This window comes from Doryrhamphus excisus, linkage group LG5, assembly GCF_037039965.1.
Source record: "Doryrhamphus excisus strain RoL-2023G ecotype Guam linkage group LG5, RoL_Dexc_Guam_v1.1, whole genome shotgun sequence".
In the NCBI taxonomy this organism is placed as follows: domain Eukaryota; kingdom Metazoa; phylum Chordata; class Actinopteri; order Syngnathiformes; family Syngnathidae; genus Doryrhamphus; species Doryrhamphus excisus.
Genome location: NC_136361.1, coordinates 23,186,830 through 23,207,196, shown reverse-complemented (window position 1 = coordinate 23,207,196; position 20,367 = coordinate 23,186,830). Strand labels below are relative to the sequence as shown.

Here is a 20,367-nt window from a genome sequence, read left to right as displayed (position 1 = left end):
CTGAATATACGCATGCATGTACGACATCCACTCTTTGGTATAAAGTTCAACAACAAAGTGTTAGGTTGGGGTAACAGTAATTTGCATGGAGTGACATGTTTAGCTTTTTAGGGATGCATCATCACCTCGAGTTACCTGCCGAATCACAAGCACATCAACAGGCCGTGCGCTGGGCGGCTGAGGTCATTACGTTTAGCCTCTGGACTGTAAAGTCATCAGTTCAAATTTGTTTTCAAGGTGAAACCGCTAAATGGGGAGCCGGTGATGGACACATTTGTAAAGCACATACGGCTGTTCAGTGACTGTAAAAGTAATGAATTGCTTGCTGCTACCACAGTAAGACTCCCTCCGCCGTTGAAACTATGAGAGGAATTGTAATCCAGCCACGGCAGATTAAATATGTTGGAAAGTATTAAAAAGGTGTAATGTGAATGAAAGCGTGTACGGGTGGTTATCTTCAAAGTTCACTACTTCTGTCCTTGACCCTGTGATAATCCAAAACTCTGTAAAATGGCAATAATGTAGAAATGGAGTTGAATAATAAAATGTACCCTCATAGATTGCAGTGGGATCCCACCAGGCATGAAACTATTAAAGGGGACCCATTATGCTTTTTCCAATTTTTCTGCCCTATAAATGTAGTTACAATGTAGTATTCTCGTGTTAAACCACGCCAAAGTTTCAGATAATGAAGTTTGCACATTTAAAAGTGAGCTCTGAAAGAAGTTTGGGATGGATCAAAACACTCGGTTTCAGAAGGCGTGGTAAAACTGCCCCTTTGTGATGTCACAGAGACGCTGACGTCCTTATATGGGTATATGACTGTAAGCCAGATAAACTCTTTGTCGTCTCCCAAGCTCTGCTACTCTGTTTACAAAACAGTCTTGGGCAGAAGTTATTATATTTCCCAGCAAGAGAAAATGATTTCCATATGTCAACGGCATTTCACACGGCATTTCGGACACGCTGTGCGTCCACACGGCGCCCTCATGTCCGGCTTCTGAGCTCCACCGCACCAAGGGCACCTCTGACAAAGTGTGCCCGACAATGAACACTATCCCTCCAGTCATTGCAAAGTCTAAAAAGTTATTGTGTGTAGCTGCTCTATAGGAGTCCACAACTCAATACAAAGGGTCGGAAAATTAGCATAATAGGTCCCCTTTAGGAATGGTACATTTTTAACACATGAGAATTCCAGCTGTTTCTTGTTTGTGTATTTGGTTTTATGCTTTTTTTGTTGGGAACCTCAAAGATTGACTGCAATTTATTAAAAAGCAGTCCCAGGTATCATAAAGCACCACATATCGACCCAGCAGCTTTGCTTCTCACCTTGGCAACTTGGCTTGCTTCTGTCCCACTCCGGTCTCTTGCTGTTGCCCATGACGCATGTCAAAGTAGAGTAGCCTTGCAGTAGGTATCCAGCCTCACAATTAAATGTAACCATAGATCCCAGCTTGTAGTCGGTGCCCATTCTAGTGCCATTCATCACATTCCCTGGATCAAAACATGCCTCCCGCAGTTTGGCTGGCAATCAAAAAAGAACACATTCAGAATGGGAAGAACTGCTGTGCAAGAGAGGTTTAAATCTGATGGAAATTCAAGCACACATTTCTGGTATGCATTCACAGGGGACAGTTTAATTCAACTAAATTGTGTCCCGCGTCCCCAAAAAACAACCACCCCACTTTAAAGGGATAGTTGGATTTGGATGACATCAGCATCAGTGGTGGAGTTCACCAGTTCTGTTGGAACAATATAGTCGTTCGATATAGTTCAATATAGTCACTGGGGTTTCACAAATAAGGAGTTCAGCTTGTCAAAACAATATGCGTTCAAAAGAGTAATACATCTGCATCACAAAAATGCCCACTTTCTCTGTGTTATATTGTGTTTCTTGGCGAATCCCTGTGTACCGTCCGTCACCAGCGACTACCTGGAATTATGTCCCACCAGAACTGGACCAGTGTTCCGGACATGCCCAGCCGGGAAAAGGCCGCGGGGCAGACCGAGGACACGCTGGAGGGATTATGTCTCTCAGCTGGCCTGGGAACGCCTTGGTGTTTTCCCGGTGGAGCTGGAGGAGGTGGCCGGGGACCGGGAAGTCTGAGCTTCCCTTCTGAGAGTGCTGCCCCCGCGACCCAGACCCGGATAAGCGGAGGAAAATGGATAGATGGATGGACAGAACTGGACTTTGGAGACCAAGTGAGTTGCGATCGGTGGATTACACTGCCGATGGCGATGTCATATAACATGTCAGAAAATCTCTGTAACTTCAAGAGAATACATATTTACGCCAAAGTATGATAAAAGTATAATCGTGTAACCATAAAAGATGGCATACGTATATGCTAATATGCTAACAGATGCTCTGCAGCTCAATAATCCGCATGCATGAGACTAAACCATTAGCTACTGTAAATAAAGCATGCATATACTGCAGAAGCCTGCATGGCCACAGTACCTTTGTACTCCAAATGAAAGCCAGTATAGCTCACGGAGCCGTCACTACGGAATGCCAAGTACATGAAGTTGGAGGAGCTCTCAATCTTCTCAGGAAGTTTACTGTCCTGGAAACTTCCAATCAGATGAGCGCTGCTGTCTGGCCCATCGTAGATATACAAGAAATCATAGTTGGGCTCAATACTGAAGCTGCAACAGAATCAGAACAAATTGTTGTTATTTTCAGTCTGAAGCATATTTATTCTATTCATAATACATGGAATGGACTGCGCCTTTCAAAATAAAAGTAAGCACAATAGTGCAAGAAGTGAAGTCAGGCAATCCAGACCCAAAGATAAAAACTACCACCCCAACCCCACCCCTCCGCCACCCCTGTCCATGAGGTGGGAGGAGATTAAATTGTTGTGACACTGTGGTGGCATAACTTCTTCCCAGATGGCAGCGGCAATGCAGTGTGAAAAGATAATTTCATATTGTTGCTTTGTATATCAAATCACTTGCCACAATGAGAGAGAGAGAGAGCACTGCATTTATTTTCAAAATAATGAGCATGCTTTATGACAAAAATGTAAATTGCTTAGAGATAATTGCATTGGACTTGGATTGTGGCAACTCTAGTTTAAAAATGATGACTCCATCCTTGCGCTTGGCAAGTCCACGTCACAAAGCAGCACTGTGAAGGACAAATTCGAACAAATAAAACATGATGAATATAAATATATATTTTTGTCTTTTTTCATTTTTGCTTCCCCTGAGAAAGAGCGAAGGAGGTGTAAAAGTAAAAACGGCAGCGGTACCACCCCAGTCAAGAGGAGGACTGCCCTCAGGCCCATCTCACTCTGCCTGACTTGCGACTACATTGCTAAATTGTAATTAATAATGTAAAGCTTCTGAGTATCATTTGGCATAGAAAATGAGTTGCACTCATATCGCATCACTTCCTGCAATACACAGTATTCACTTGAAAATGTTATTTCATAGCATTTCAGCAAAGCGGCCGCAATATCTGCTTTTGAGGCATTTCTCCAGAAGAAAAAAAAAAAACACGTTTTTTCTCTATCTACCAACACACCTGGACTCAAACCCTTGTGCATGACTGCACACACATAGGCAACTTTGTTCAGTGATGTTAACGCCGGTTCCGTCACATAGAACAAGCAATTCTGAGGTGCAACCTGGGCTGTGGTGCATTCACTGTGAACTGACTGCATTCCGTTTTGGGTTTGGAAACACACTGCTGCGTTCAAGGAAGCTGTGCCGTGTGAGCAAGTGACTGCATGTGCTGTGCTTCGGAAAGAAGACAAAACCAGTGGTTCTTTTACCTTTACTGTACATATATAAAAGGATGATACTATGGAACTGTTCTGCTAAATATGCCAAATAACGAGTGCATTCATACACGATGAGTGGGTGATCTACTCTCATTGTAATTTTTAATTTTTAACAGTCGCAAAATGTATTTTACAATTCAATTCACACGTTTTACACTACAACATGTTCATTCATTCATTTTTTTACGAGGTACACCCTGGACTGGTGGCCAGCCAATCACAGGGCACATATAGACAAACAACCATTCACACTCACATTCATACCTATGGACAATTTGGAGTCGCTAATTCACCTAGCATGTTTTTGGAATGTGGGAGAAAACCGGAGTACCCGGTCCACACGGAGATGGCCGAGGGTGGGATTGCACTCGAGTCTCCTAGCTGTGAGGTGCTAACATGCTAACCACTAGACCGCCGTGCAACCCATTACAACATGTTGTGAAACATAAACAAATGTTTATGTTTAAAATGTAACTTTAATGTAATAAACATATGTTGTACACTACTAAAAAATATACAATGTACCGGGCTGTGATATTCAAGTACTTAAATAAGGTTATCTCCTTTGACATAACTCAGATACCTGCATGGTGAGATGAAATCCATACCAAAATACACACTACAGTATAAATAATGATGACAGCTTGTTATTACCAGAACTAAATGTGATGTAAGAGAATGCAGTACTTCAGGGAGGTTTTCCAAAGCTCAAAAATGGCATTGCTGGATGGAGGATAGGTTGACAAGTGAATGCAAGATGGTGTCTCTACATGGTCATTGCCCCTGCCGCCTCCGTGCTACAATGGCAAGACGTGCATATGCGCCGCTTTACCTTCCAAATGTGCTAAACAAGACGCAAATAAAATTACCACAGTTTCAGATTCGGTAAATTACCTTGCATTTGCATCTCCTCTTTACAATATTTTGTGCATTGTCTTCTACATACAGTATATTCAGAATCTTTATGAAGGTAAACATGCAAAATGGACCTCATTTGACAGATGCAACCCTCGTTGCACCCTGTTAGTAAATCAGCTTCGCACTCAATCTAGCTTGCATGGGTTTTTATACACACAAATCTTAGTAGTAATAGTAGATTAGTTCCTAAGCGCCTTTAATGACTCCCAAATGAAATGATGCATTTTCACTCTGACAGAAACTAAATCCTTCTGTTTTGCATTTCGCATACAGTTAAACCTCAGTTTTCATCCATTCTAGTTTTTGGGTGACTTGGTTTTCCTTAGAAATTGCCTTGGTTTCCGTACACGGTCTCAGTTTCAGTACAATGATTGCATGATTGCAACAAAGTTCAGTTCCTAAGGAAAGCATCATACTTATTTGTTTGTAAATATTCACGGGTTACAATAATTTCCATCATTTTTTGTTTAACTTGTTTAACAGACAAATGTGAGGTACCACTGTACAGACTGTTATTCTCATAAAGATGTTTTCTGTGACTAATTGAAGGCGTGTAGCAGCTTGTCGTACCTGATAAAAGCCAAGGATATGACATAGTCCGAGTGGACAGCAATCAGCCAGTCACAGTCTTTACTATGTGGGTAGGGGTGAGGGTAGTTGGGTGACAGGATGAACCCTGAAGATCCAGTCACATTCCCTCCGCATGGAGCTTCAGACAAAAAGAATAAACGAAGGTAGTTCATTGTAACATACTTTGAAATACTTCTGTGATACACATGAAATGCTTTCAGTCTTAGCTCATTTCAATCACAGAGAGAAAGAGCACTCGCTGTCATAATCAAAATCTATAGCGATTCGCTTCACTCCGTAACAACCTTGAGTGACAGCATGAACATAAAATGTACTTTATTTTAAGTACTGCTCACAATCACGGCTTCCATTAGAATAAGTTGTGCAGTACATGAGCTGGTAGCAACGCCTGTGTAGTTCTCAAAGGGCGGGGGGGGGACACCAGAGTCGTTGAACATCAATTTCTTTGGACATACTTATTATTTTTTATATGTTAATTAGCTGCTCAGCCCTAATAAGGCACTGTGTGTGGGGTGGGGGTATAAAGCTTTTGTCCACATACAAGTTGGCTCCAACACAAATATATCAAATATGTCATATTTCTTGTAAAAAAAGATAAATTGCTGCAGTTAGCAAGCAAAATAAGCCAACACTCGTCTACATGTCATCCCTTCTTTAATTGACACACATCTACACATCACACACTTCTACTTCCCACTCGACCATCTCACCAATGCAACTCGGAGGGCTGGGTTGCCAGTAGTATCTATTTTCCACTTGGATGCAGGTGATTCGGCTCTCCCCCTGCAATTCATATCCCGGATCGCAAGAGAAGGTCACAGAGTCGCCGGGCTCCCGTCCTTCCCCGTTGCGAGTGCCATTCATGGGGATACCCGGATCTCTGCAGGCGGTGGCAAGTGAACCTGAAGGTTGACATACAGATGACGGGTGAGGTCCAGACGTAGGTGGAAAGACATTTGGAATGTGAAGGATTTCATTCTAACACCTTGACAGTGGATTTGGAATAAGACAATCTAAATATAATATGTTGTTTACCATCAGGAATTTTGATACTTAAGGAGATAATTTTGCTCATGTGCACCCTATTTGACATAAGGTGATACGAGGTGGTGCGAGGTGATATGACCATACTATGGTACACATAATGTCATTGTATGGTCACATCACCATCACAGGACAAAAAATTACAAAATTAAAAAAAAAAAAAAAAAAAAAACCTTAAACTGTATTATGGAAAGCAGGAAGTGAACAAATGTAACAGTTACTGATTGTAAAAGTACCAGATGGAGGGGTAGGATTTAATAAGCTTTGCTTCTTCCTACTCCTTTTGGACATGTGGAACTGGGAACTGATTATGGGATGCACTCAATTGGAATCTGATGCATGTTCAAATGAAATAAAACCATTACCATTACCATTACATAATACGTCTGTATTTCCATATTTTGTTTTGTTTATTTCTATTACTAAACATGATTTTTAAAAAAACATAGAAATGCACAATATGGAAATCTGTATTGTTATTTTTATTTAATTTTTTAGCCCAGGGACAACACAGTGAAGATATGGTATCATCCTTGTTTTTAACCTAGCGTCTCCCAAGGAAATACTCACTGGAGAAGTCAATGGCAAAGCCAGACTTGGTGATGTAGAAGTCAGTTTCGAACTGAATGGTGACCACATTGAGAGTAGAGTGGATCCCCTCAGGCAGCAGCGAGCCGCTAACCTCCTTCAGAGACATTTCATTGTCGGGCGGACCATCCCACACCTTCAGGATATCGTGGGATGCCTCTGTGTCGAAAGCAAGAAACTGGAGGCTGCCAAAGCACACAAAGCAAGGCGCTTATTTTGACTCCAGTTTGGATGATTCATTTAAAAATGGTTCCATTTAGTCACAATGGATCACTTTTGGGTATTTTTGTTGAGATTTTGGTGCAATCATGGTCTATTCAATATTTTCACGAACGTAAGGCTGATGGCAGTTTCATTCAGTGACATTGTGGAATTGTTGCTACCAAGCCTTTTGGATGCAGTTCAGCTCGGCAGTGGAACCTTGGTTAGTGTCATTACAGTAAAGTTTCGTTATATCGATATTCTCGGGAGTCGGAAAAAATACCGGACTATCCATATATCCGATCCTGTGCCGAACTGCATTAAAAGTGGACGGATCTTTGATATGGCATGTAATTTTCTCCTTGGGTTCATGGATTGCGTATCTAGCATGCTTTTGTACTACAATAAATGTTGTACTACAGTAAATAAAAATAAACTTACGCTGTAGTGATTACCGGTTACCGGGACATAATTCACCCCGGAACTATCGATAGGGAAGGTGTTGCCACCCGGAGGGGTAGGCGCGAGGGACGGGTGTTTTCCGCTGTGTGTGCTGCACTCTGGTGGTGGAAGTGTGAAAAATAAAGTTGACTGGAAGCAGCCGTTCGCCGTGTTCTTTTTTGGTATTGAAATCCTTAAGCAAAGATTGATTTAAGCTGCTTTTGTATCGATATAAGCAGACCAAATTGGCTGGCGGGAGATGAAAAGGGCATCCTAGTAACCGGATTATCATAATAACCGTGTATCGTACTAACGGAGCTAATTATATCATAAAAGACTAGAAATTTGCCGGGAAATGAAAATAGTATCGTAATAAGTAGTAATTCGTTTTAACCAATATCAATATAACGAGACTTTACTGTAATTCATTCATTTCAAGTTCTGACTACCAAATCACTTTTTCCCAGAAAAAAAATAATGTACTGTATCAGGGCTGTCAAAAATAACACACTAATGGCGTGTTAAAGCGTGATTTAAATGTTCTGCTCCTATTGTTAGCCAAATATATTTAGCATTTAGCTTCATTTGGAGCAACTATAAATAATTGTGTCGTGTCATTGAACTTTCTGTTCATAAAATCCAGTAAAAATGGGCATATTTCACACATAGTAGCAACTGGTAATTAATCATAATTAATTCATCTGAAAATTGATTAATTGTATGAACATTTTTAACCATTTAACAGTCTTAATAGTATTAAGAATGAAAGGGATATATGGGTAGTTAAAGTGACTTATACCCGCATCGCAAATGTGTTGTATGCTAGTAATCCATAATAACTACAAATACATGTACTGTGTTAATATGTTTGAGTCAACTGCTGATGACATCAGAGATGGGTGCTGTAACTCCAAGCAGTATGCATATTTTTGACTAATATGCTGTATTCAACCATGAAACCGCATGATTTATTAAATCCTATAGTTTTGAACAACCTTGACGGAATGAAGTTAAAAAATGGTACATAAGTGGCGACGGATACTATATAGTGTATTTTTGACACAATAAAGAGAAACGAGTGACTACATCAGCAGAAATGCCGAGTATAAGCAATGTGACGTACCTGACAATATTTCCAGAGTTGACCTCAATGGTCCACGTGCACCTCAGGTTGTTGTCGTACGGAAATGGATACCCGGGGGAAAGGATGCGCCCGGATGTTTTCCCCTTGAAACTGCCACCGCATTCCGCTGAATGCACACACACACACACACACACAGACACACACACATCAACTACTTATGCTGGAAAAGAAAAGTTTTTTTTTTCCCGATAATAAAAGACAAGCAGAAATGATATGTTTTTGCTCCCATGTGAATGAACAGGGTGGAGGGGGGGTTATGTTTGACCTTTACCACTCACAAAAATATTTAAAATATTTAATCTTAGTGTCTCCTAATGGTGCTTCAAATTCATAAAAAATTAAAAACATAAAAACTGTGTTGGGAGAATATATGAGGGTGGCTGGCCCTGGCATGACAAGCAGGAAGGATCTTTTCCATCCAAACTACGGCATCGCTCTCGTGATTGCTAATCTCTCCGTCTATTATCAAAGAATGTATGACAATTATTACAAGAATAACATTTGATTATAAGAATGGTTATAATGGTTATAATACCTTCCGCTAATTCCTAGCGACAAGCAGGAAAATATTCCGTTATTAACGTAAGACAGTTCTATTCTGAGGGGATGGTGCAACGTCCAGCTCCACCCCTCCCAACCGAGACTGATTTTATTCATATGTGGTATCTTAACAGTCGTTAAGATACGGTGGAATGAAGCGTCTGCCTGACAAAATACATTTTCAATTTTTTTATTTTTATTTATTTTTTTATTTTACCTTTATTTACCCAGGCAAGCAATTTAAGAACAAATTCTTATTTACAAATGCAGCCTGAACAAAGAGCAAAAGCACTTTGATGGGAAAGGGGAGTGCTGAAAATAAGAACGTTATATAAAATTACAAATATCAATACAGTAAATATGTAATACAAAAGCATCAAACAACAACAATAACAATAATCAATAAATCCAATTGTTTACAAATGAAATCCTATGAAGTCTGTTTATCACATTTTGTTTTTTTATAATTATTTCAACTTATTTTTTTTTACCAGCTTAGCATGTGTGCTGTTTGGTTTAGTGAATGAAATGTCTGTTAATTAAATGCAAAAATCCTTCCATGATACAATACATCAATGGGCAACCGCCTAGTAACTGAGAAACGGATGTACGTACCTGGCCTACTTTTCTAATGAATGGGATGTCAGCCTCTGCACACGTTGCTACAAAATATTCAACAACGCCTGCGCTTGTGACTAACAGATGGAGTCACAGATGCAATTGCAAATGCATATGGAAGATATTATTTATGACGCTCTTATTTTGTGTACACAGACATGGGGCAGACTGCACTCTTATTTTGAAGGATGGTTACGGGAGTGTGTTTTGTGGGAGTGTGTTCCGAGTCTGTTCACCCAAAATAAACGTGCATCTCATATATTTTTTTAATCGGATGTTGTAAAACGTTCCTTACGTTAAAGCTGTAAAAGCCAATGTGATGAAATATTCTCATCGAGCCCGAGTTGTGTGCACACACACAACCACGTGAGCGTGCTAAACTAAGCTAACCCCAGCTAGCTTCCATGCATAGCTCTATAAGAGCAGGTTCAGCCAACTTTTGCCATGTTTTTCATCATTGGGGCTGTTTAGTGTTCGTATCTGCCGGGATCGAGCCATCTGCCGGGGAAATCCGCCAATATTCCTTCTCCTCACGACAACAACATTCATTTATATTATGTCAATTTCAACGCGCTAAACAGTAAACTCTGCTTTTATTGGCAACTCTGTGATACCATCTGCACTTCAGTGAAGGCGGAAATCATAGGACGCTTCATTCAGTACAATTTGTTGACAAAATTGACAATAAATTTTGACGTTCATTACTTCCAGGCTTTGGTGGGCCACAAAAAAAACAATGGGGCATTTGTTTGACATTTGTGATATAATCACATTAAAGCAATATTCTGGAAAAAAGGTCTAACAATTAAACTAAGAATTCAACACACAAATACATATGTTTATTTATGAATGCTGCCCCTAATAATTAGATGTTTTTAAACTGAACTGTACTAAAGGAAATCACAAATGACCTCAAGTTTGCCACTGAGGAAGTGGCACACAGTGAAACTTAAAGTCATATTTACAATAAGTCTGTATTTTTGTTTACGCCTTCAAGATATCTGCGCGATGCAGGTAATAGCTGTAGTCTTTGTCTTTCTCTCCGAAAATGAAAGTACAGTCTAGCTGTGCATCATGGCCTCGACTCACTTTGACTGAAATACATCTAAATAATAGCTGATATGTATTTACAGTAAAGTCTCGTTATATCGATATCGGTTATAACAAATTACTACTTATTACGATACTATTTTCATTTCCCGGCAAATTTCTAGTCTTTTATGATATAATTAGTTTCATTAGTACGATACACGGTTATTATGATAATCCGGTTACTACGATGCCCTTTTCATCTCCCGCCAGCCAATTTGGTCTGCTTATATCGATACAAAAGCAGCTTAAATCAATCTTTGCTTAAGGATTTCAATACCAAAAAAGAACACGGCGAACGGCTGCTTCCAGTCAACTTTTTTTCAACACCGATTCCCGCACTTCCTGGTTCACAGGTCATGCTCAACCCGCCCCACATAGCTGGCCAAACACATGCCTGTATAGAATCTATACACACAAGAGAAACCACGAACGCAGTTGGTTCTTCTGTTGCAGGCATGTGTTTGGCCAGCTATGTGGGGCAGGTTGAGCATGACCTGTGAACCAGGAAGTGCGGGAATCGGTGTGTTGCTGCGCTCTGGTGGTGGAAGTGTGAAAAATAAAGTTGACTGGAAGCAGCCGTTCGCCGTGTTCTTTTTTGGTATTGAAATCCTTAAGCAAAGATTGATTTAAGCTGCATTATTGCCCACTTTTAATGCAGTTCGGCGCAGGATCGGATATATGGATAGTCCGGTTATATCGATATTTTTTCCGACTCCCGAGAATATCGATATAACGAGACTTTACTGTATATAGAAACATGCTGATGGCTTGTGGGCAGCACCACCTAAAACGTTTACCCAAGTAATAGGAAGCCGAGCCACAGAATAGGCAATATCACATCATGGTTGGTACTGTTTACGATATTGGGATGAATCTTGAAAATGTGTAAAATATAAAATATGAAGCGAAATGGAAAGAAAGGGAAGTAAATATTAGAAAAGATTACCAATACATGACGGCAGGTTGCTGTCCCACGCCCTTCTCTCTCCCGTCATGCACTTGAGTATGCCGCTGCCGTGCAGAGTGTAACCTTGGTCGCAACCGTACGTAATTGCACTTCCAGCAAAGTGACCCTGGTCACTGACTTTAAAGCCAAATTGCGGCACTCCCGGCTCATCACAGTGGGATAACTCAAAACCTGGAAAGTACACAGCAAAGCATGACAAAGTCCACTCAAGCACATTCTTTTCTTATTCATCTTTGTTGTTAAAAGATATCGATTTCCATTTGAGAATTAATTTCCGGGCTCACGTTCTGATCAGAAATTGATTATTCAACACAAAGTAGAATAAGATGTTTGCAATTACAGGTGCAATTGATAGGAACAATTATCGCTAGATGCACTCGTTCTACTTGGAGGTCATGGAATACAGAAAGAAATGACATAAACCCAAACAAAAATGTTGCGGATAGTCTTTGAACTCGCCACGGCCTCAATATGCATTGCCTATCTTCAGGTACTAAACCCAACGGTGGCCTCATATAAACCCAGCAGTGCTGATTTACAGTCTCGCCTCACCGCGAGGTCTTTGCCCATGCCAGATGTTATGGTAGTATTACAAGTGTCATGCCTGGCATAAATCTGAAGCCGTTACGGCTCACATTTAGAAAATTACATCGACACTTTTGATAGAAGAGTCATGAAAAACACGAACCAAGATTTAAGCTGTCCATATTAGCCTCTTTTCATACATCAGTCAAGCCTTTCTCATTTGAAAAGGGCTATTCATTCCGCTTGAAAAGACTGCACACACCTCTCAAGTCGTGCGGGTTTGGTACATTGCTATTTAACTTGTGGGCATTTGTAAAAAAAAAAAAATTCTGACCTCAATCCTTACCCAAATTCTGCTAAATTGTGGGTAATTAAACCATCATTTCATGACAATTATGATTATTGTAAGTAACTGTAGTTGGACGTTTTAAATGGAAGGAACAGGATTTAATAATACAATTCTGGTGGAATTATCACATTTCTTACAAAATACTTGGACACGAGACAAAAATTAAGGAGAACAAAAAAAACTTTGAAAATAATGTATCATTTCTTTGAAGTGACTAACTCCACATTGCAAACCTAGAGGAAGAGAAACACGGCCATCGTCTACAGCAGGGGTCTCAAACACACGGCCCGCGGGCCAACTGTGGCCCGCAGGACACTGGTTTGAGGCTCCCGCCTTGATATGAAAGTTTAATGTTAGTGCGGCCCGCGCAAGTTTGATATGGATGCTGTATGGTATCATGTATGATTAAGGTTCATGTTAAAGGTTAAATAACTGTTAATAGTTATCCTCCCTATCCGTGTGGAAGTGGTAAGTTTTTGGCTATTTAAGTTTAAAGGAAATAACTTGAAGGCTACCGTTTAGGTCGCTAGCTCTCTAGTTTGCGAGTTAGCATGTGTCTCAAGACCTTGCAGTTGCGCAATATGTTGTAAATAAAAAGAGTATAAATGTGACTATAGTCGTGTTTTGTCATGTCTACAGGGCTCTAATAATGCTTTGTTCATTTTAATCTGAAAAAATAATTTGTCTACCTATATTTTTCTGTTTTTAATAAATGCGTTTTGTTTTTTTTTGGAAAACCTGATGCGGCCCAGCCTTGCCCAGACCCTCACTCCAGTGGCCCCCAGGTAAATTGAGTTTGAAACCCCTGGTCTACAGTAGCCTCGCTTGGACTGCACACAGGAGGCAGGTGAGGCAAAGTCTGTCATAATGAAAGATTCAAAATACAATAAAATATTCATTTGTGTCGATTGACCTGTATTATAAAGGTATTTTCTGTAACGCTGCATTCCTAACTTTTTCTTCACAGAATCGTCCCATTTCCCGATCAAATAAAAGCCAAAAACCTAAGATGAGGCTGCCGCAAGCATCTCTTCTCCCTGAGTGCACTCAGTTGGATCATAACGCTTGCCAGTTTCTGTTTGTCAGCATGTCTGCAATAATATAATAATGCAGAAACATGCATCATACACCATGACTCTCTACAGCCAGTGTTTTATGTCTTTAATGAAGAGTGACATCATTATTTGTTGCTAATCGGACAATAAAATACCCATAAATGACTGGCAGTGCTCTCCTCGTCCTGTAGGGATGGGGGTGTACGTGAGATGGAGGCTGCTTGTCACTTCCATTCCTCCATAGAGAGAAGAAGCAAGTCAAATGCATTAAATATATTTTTATGCTACGTTGAAGGAAGAATGAATGAATGTATTTGACTGCCAAGATGGAGGATTATATATCCCAAACTCAACAGAAGATGATTAGACTTCAGTAGCAGAGCTTTGCTTGGAGAAGGATGGCACAGGCACCTCATATACAATGTATTGTTACCATTTTAATTAACAAATTATTAGAAATGATAAATACACACAAAAAAAAACAAAGACCCACTATGTCCAGGACACATACTCTTAGGCAGGATTTTTGTAGGTGCGAAATAAGGAAAAAAAGCAAATGTTTTTTTTAGGAAGCATTTTTGTAAATGTATTACTTTTTTGAATGCACATTGTTTTGAGAAGCCAGAACTGGAATTAGGAGACAAAGTGGGGGGTACGTCACTGTTGATGTACTACACTGCTGATGGAGATGGAATACAACATCATGTCAAAAAATACAAACTATCCATTTAATGACTAAATGATAAATAGCTGATACAACTTTTTCACGTTCCGATACAATATCAATATTGTAGCCTTTAATATCGTCTGATACTGGTATTGACCCGATATCAATAACAATCATACATACTTGTATTGCTTATTTTGTAGTGTGTAATGTTAGAAAGGGGCTGCACGGTAGCTAGTGGTTAGTGCACAGACTTACAGCTAGGAGACCCAAGTTCAATCCCACCCTCGGCCATCTCTGTGTGGAGTTTGCATGTTCTCCCTGTGCAGGTTAATTAATTAATCTAGGTTAATTGGCGACTCCAAATTGTCCATAGGTATGAATGCGAGTGTGAATGGTTGTTTGTCTATATGTGCCCTGTGATTGGCTGGCCACCAGTCCAGGGTGTGCCCCGCCTCTTGCTGGGATAGGCTCCAGCACCCCCCGCGACCCTCGTGAGGATAAGCGTTAGAAAATGAATGAATAATGTTATAAAAGGTTTGATCAAGTGATATTACTCAGAGAACAATCATCGTTATGACTTCTTCTTGCTTGTGTTTTCATGGAGTTTCATCCCCAATGTCGTGACAGCTGGGCGTAATACAGCGAGTTGTGAGGTGCTCAATGAAGCCTTTAAACCCGCCATTACTCACTACCGACAGGTGCTCGCTCTTTTCTGTTACTGCTAATGACTTTTCGCCGTCCCTTGGGAGTTTCCCATGGAAACATGGGAAACTTAGTGCATCACACATGGATGCAACATTCTTTTAGCTAATGATGGGAGGATTGATACCAACTGTTCATGCTCTAAACTGTGATAGGTCACGATCCCAAGTGCTCCAAAAGACTTCTAGACATCTGCCGAACACCTTTTGTTCGATTACAAACTAAACACAGTTAGGACACTGATTAATCGTTATTTAGAATTTGCTGCTTCTGACTCGTCAAAACAGGCGTCAGACTTCAGCAACAGTCCGACTTCTTATTTTCCCAAGTTCACAAAACGTGTGAAGTTCCATTGACAGACAAACATATTTTTTTCTGGCTGGCCGGGAATCAGAAATCCGCATCCGCCTGATGCTTGCCTAAGCTAAACAAAATTAGCTTTGGAAAAACTAAATCCCGGTAGCCATTACTCAGTCTGGGCTGCACTGACATCAGACATCAGAACTCCGAGTTAAAACTAAACTCTGCGTGCAGAGCCATCCATAACTGCTTTAAGGGCTAACTTCCAAATGTGCTAACCTCATTATCTGACTTGTTATTGTTTCACACGAGGATAAAACATTGTAAGAACATTTATAGGTCAGAAAAGATGAAAAGCATAATAGGTCCCCTTTAGAATTTACCAGACACATCAGGTGAATTTGCACAGTGTGAGTTTGGAACCGACATTCGCAGATGCAGGTCAATATTATCTGATTTTGTTTGGGTCTTTTTGCTGATATTGACCAGTTATCCGGTATCAACATCGGATTGGAACATCCCTAATAAGCGGATCAAACGTTTGCACCCTCACAGTTAAGGAAATGAAGAGTGACTTACTTCGGTATGAGAGGCGGAACCCGGACGCTGTCCCCTCCTGGTCAGAGTAGAATTCCAACCACATATTGTTGGAAGTGCTGGTCAGAGACAGACCCTGCATGGACGTGCCGGTGTACGTGCCAAGAAGTGCGGCTGCACCGTCTCTACCATCATAAACCTGATCGGAGACAAAAGGAAAGAAGAATACGATGATGGAGGCAATGCAACTCGCAATGGATGAACCACAGACAACGAGAATGATTCTATTTGACGTTTACATTTAAGAAATATAAGAACAATTAGGAGAAGTTGATGTGGGAAATCTAGTGTCCTAAATAAAATGTTATTGGATTCAAGGGACCATGACTTCTCTTATTTGATATCATTAATCAGTAGAAGTGAACTAATAAGGCAGAAGTCGGCATGCATAATGTTCCAAACTTAAAAAAATAAAAAATAATAAGTTTTGTTTGCAAAGGTGTACTGTGGAAGATTAATGTTCTTTCCACTTAATTGGGTTTTATTCATTTCATCAAATGTTAAGCATGGACTATAATTATTTACCAAGTAGCCAATGTTCCTTAATTTGCAGCGGACAAGTTCAATTGGAGGTTACAAGCAATGAATCATGAAAGAAATATGAGCTTTGTCTGCTCACTAAATACTTTTAACCACACATAGTTTCATATTCATGCATTTTGTTTTGAAATTGTATTTAAAATCTGCATTTTTATTTTATTCCCAAGTGATAATAATTCGATTAATAAAAAAAAAACATGGTTCTTCAGGCCAGCGTTGTGTTGTGTAGCTTTGTCAAGCTTTTAGAAGCCGATAATCCAGTAAGAAAGAGTCGCCATGGACGCAGGTGCATGACACCAGGCGACGAGCGAGGGATGCCATGCTCCAGCGATCCCACCGTCAGACATCTGCACTACAAAGGGTGAGATCCAGCTGAGACCAGTTATTTGCGGCAGTTATTTCATACATCTATTCACGTCACAACTTCTAAAGCAAAACAATTCTCCTATGCACAGAATTCCTTCAACAATTAAATGCCCCAAAACCCGGTTTTCATCCTTGTGAGTTATTTAGTATGTGTACACACGTGTGTGTGTGTGTGTGTTAGTGATGTGCAGTCAGTGGTGGAAGCGTTCCAAATGTCTTTTCTGTATGATTCCAATGATTTTTAAGTAAACTTTTAACATTTGCTGATCAAAATAAAAGGCAGAAAGCTGAGATGAGGCGGGGCCAAAAATCTCCCCCCTCAGCTTAGTGGCCAAGCCGAACCTTCCGTCTCGCTGAGCAGCCTGTGCTGTTTTTTTTTTTAATAAAACTTTTATTTTATTTTTTTTAACCTTTTTTTAAAAAGAAAATTGATATAAAAGTTGCAACCACAGTGCATTATTAGCTAGTTTTTTTTTGTTGAAATACAAAAAAAAAAACTTAAATTATATTAGGAAAGCAGGAAGTGAACAAATGTAACAGTTACTAAAAAAATATGTTGTTTTCTATCAGGAATTTAAAGTATTTTGTTCATGTGCATCCTATTTTACATAAGGTGATACAAGGTGGTACGAGGTTATATGACCATACTATGGTACACATTACGTATGTCATTGTATGGTCATATCACCTCATACTTCAGTACGAGACAAAAAATTACAACATTTAAAAATTAAAAAAAAAACAAAAAACTGTATTATGGAAAGCAGGAAGTGAACAAATGTAACAGTTACTGATTGTAAAAGTACCAGATGGAGGGGTAGGATTTAATAAGCTTTGCTTCTTCCTACTCCTTTTGGACATGTGGAACTGTGAACTGATTATGTGATGCATTCAATTGTAATCTGATGCATGTTCAAATGAAATAAAACCATTACCATTACCATTACCAAATCTAAAGGAGCCAGCGCCTCACCAGCTATGAACCTCACCACACGTCGCTGGTGTGTGTAATCCAATTCCACACAGAACACAACGTGCCCGGCTGGTGTTTTTACCTTGAGGATGTCACCTTGTGCAAGTTGGAATGTGCTGGCGGTGATATTGATTCCTTTGCCTCTCTGGACATGAATACTGTACACACACTCGTGGCTGTTGTCATAGTCCGACGGGTAGTTTGGCGACAAGAGAACCCCCTCATTCTTGGAGACTGTTGATCCACACTCCGCTGTGAGTAAAAAACAAAAACGATAATAATTAGGCAAGAAAGTATCATGGTGAAAATGTAATGTTGTTAAATAGTCAATGAAAAAACATTTCTTTCTTGTAGTATGTCACAGCCAATGGGTGCAGGATTACTGGGCAAAATTAACCATTCTCATTGAAGACAGAGAGAAAGTCAACTAAAATGTATGGCAATGTAATGAAATATATTTTTCATGTTACTTTGAAACCACTGAAACCCTTTTAACATACCACCATGAATATTTCAAAGTATGGAGCCAATTAAAATAGGAAAGAGCAGAAGAATCTTCCCACAGATCATTCTGCCATTGTGTACAGCGCTGATATGTAAAATTTATAAGTTCATTGCACCTCAGCACTTAACTGGTGTGCCAGGAATCAGACTTTGCAATCGCATTTCATGCAAAATAATTCAGGGGGTGATGAGACAGCAAATGACAAAGCGCCTTTAGAATGAAATGTCAGCACAGTATCTCAAGAGTCAGCTATTACTGAGATCTTATGTGGGGGCAAACGCTGGTGCGTCTGTGGTGTAATGTATTATACCGTATATTGGGCGCTACTTTGAACCCCTGCGTCTTATACTGCAGAGCGGCTGATCTAACGCTACGTTTGAATCTTGTGACATCTCCTTCAAAGCAACTACACGAGTCAGTAAGAAAATGGTAGCTGTTTCTTTAACAGGAGCCAACCACGAGCTATCGGTGCCGCTTATAACGAGTTCGTCAACTCACGGTGTTATCATTCTAAGAACTAACACTAACACGAAACTCATCACACAGCAACTTAACACTCTACCTCAACAACGAGCTATCAGTGCCGCTTATAATGAGCTCGTCAACTCGCGGTGCTATTGTTCTAAGATCTAACACTAACGTAAAAGTCATCACACAGCAACTTAACACCCTACCTCAACAACGAGCTATCAGTGCCACTTATCAACTACCACTTATCAACTCTTGTCAACTCACGGTGTTATCGTTCTAAGAACACTTCACTAACACGAAACTCATCACACAGTAACTTAACAGTCAAAGTGCATACCTCAGAAATATACAAACATGTAACAATATGAGTATGAAATGGGGGAAAAAAAAACATTGTTTTCCCACAATGCATTGGGTCTGAGCAAATCATTGGAATGCTGCAATTATGTCAGCCACCCTCTGGGCTCTGGATATTGTGGCTCCTTGTAGTGGACAGAGGCCACATATCAGCGCCATCAAAGTCCAAAAACAAAATGCATTATGGGAAATTTATTCTTTTTGTTTTGGTTTTGTTTATAAGATGAAACCGTGGTCTTATTCAACCACAAAAAGAGTATAATTTATGAATTATTATATGAATTTTTGTATATATTTTTTATATTTTATAATTTTATATATTTCATAAATTAAAGTTAAAAATTAAGTTTAAAAAATTACATAATTATATTATATATTATACATTACACATATGTTATTATATAATATATCACACATATTATATTATATAAAATGGTGATAGAGTGAAGCTGCAAAATATGAACCGTGATGTTGGTGATGGATGATTGTACTTTTGTAAATAAATATAAAGCAAACACTTGAAAAACAGGAGAGTAAACAGAATGCAACGTACCCACACACCTTGGCAGAGGGGCGCTCCACATTCGGCGGCCACCTCCCAAGCAAATGATCTCTTTGGCCCCCTGCAGACGATATCCGGTGTTGCAGTGGAACAATAGGTTGTCACCGATGCCAAACCTGGAGCCTGTGTGCCAGCCAAAGCGAGGAGTCCCGGGGTCCTGACAAGGCTCGAGATCATACTCTGGAAATCATGACAACTGGAAATCAGCTGCCATAAATCTCAGCTGCTGCTCTTCTATACGCACGTTGTTGTTATTATTATAGTTATTATGTTGTTGTTAGTTATAATTAGAGGATGACATCAACAGCATTGAACGTGCCACAAATTCCTTTCACATTCTTTATCAAGTAGGCCGATTGATTTCAGCACATCAAAATGTTACCCCAGCGGGATGTGGCGCATTTCCAAAGGTCATGAAAGGTTAAAAATGAATTTTAATCAGGAAACCTATAGATGCTAA

General features: G+C 39.9%; 1 protein-coding gene across 3 annotated transcripts in view; it reads right to left on the bottom strand.

Annotated features, from left to right (window-relative positions):
- Nucleotides 1–20,367, bottom strand: part of LOC131105461 (CUB and sushi domain-containing protein 3-like) — a 234,974-nt gene that overhangs the window by 130,651 nt on the left and 83,956 nt on the right. For all 3 annotated transcript variants that reach the window (XM_058053596.2, XM_058053597.2, XM_058053598.2), the window contains exons 21-30: nucleotides 19,899–20,087; nucleotides 18,095–18,264; nucleotides 16,116–16,272; nucleotides 11,915–12,106; nucleotides 8,698–8,824; nucleotides 6,915–7,117; nucleotides 6,011–6,202; nucleotides 5,280–5,418; nucleotides 2,462–2,649; nucleotides 1,330–1,524 (exon numbers count right to left, since the gene is read on the bottom strand). In XM_058053596.2, the coding sequence (XP_057909579.2) occupies nucleotides 1,330–1,524; nucleotides 2,462–2,649; nucleotides 5,280–5,418; nucleotides 6,011–6,202; nucleotides 6,915–7,117; nucleotides 8,698–8,824; nucleotides 11,915–12,106; nucleotides 16,116–16,272; nucleotides 18,095–18,264; nucleotides 19,899–20,087 (1,752 nt within the window). The remainder of the gene's footprint in view (nucleotides 1–1,329; nucleotides 1,525–2,461; nucleotides 2,650–5,279; nucleotides 5,419–6,010; nucleotides 6,203–6,914; nucleotides 7,118–8,697; nucleotides 8,825–11,914; nucleotides 12,107–16,115; nucleotides 16,273–18,094; nucleotides 18,265–19,898; nucleotides 20,088–20,367) is intronic.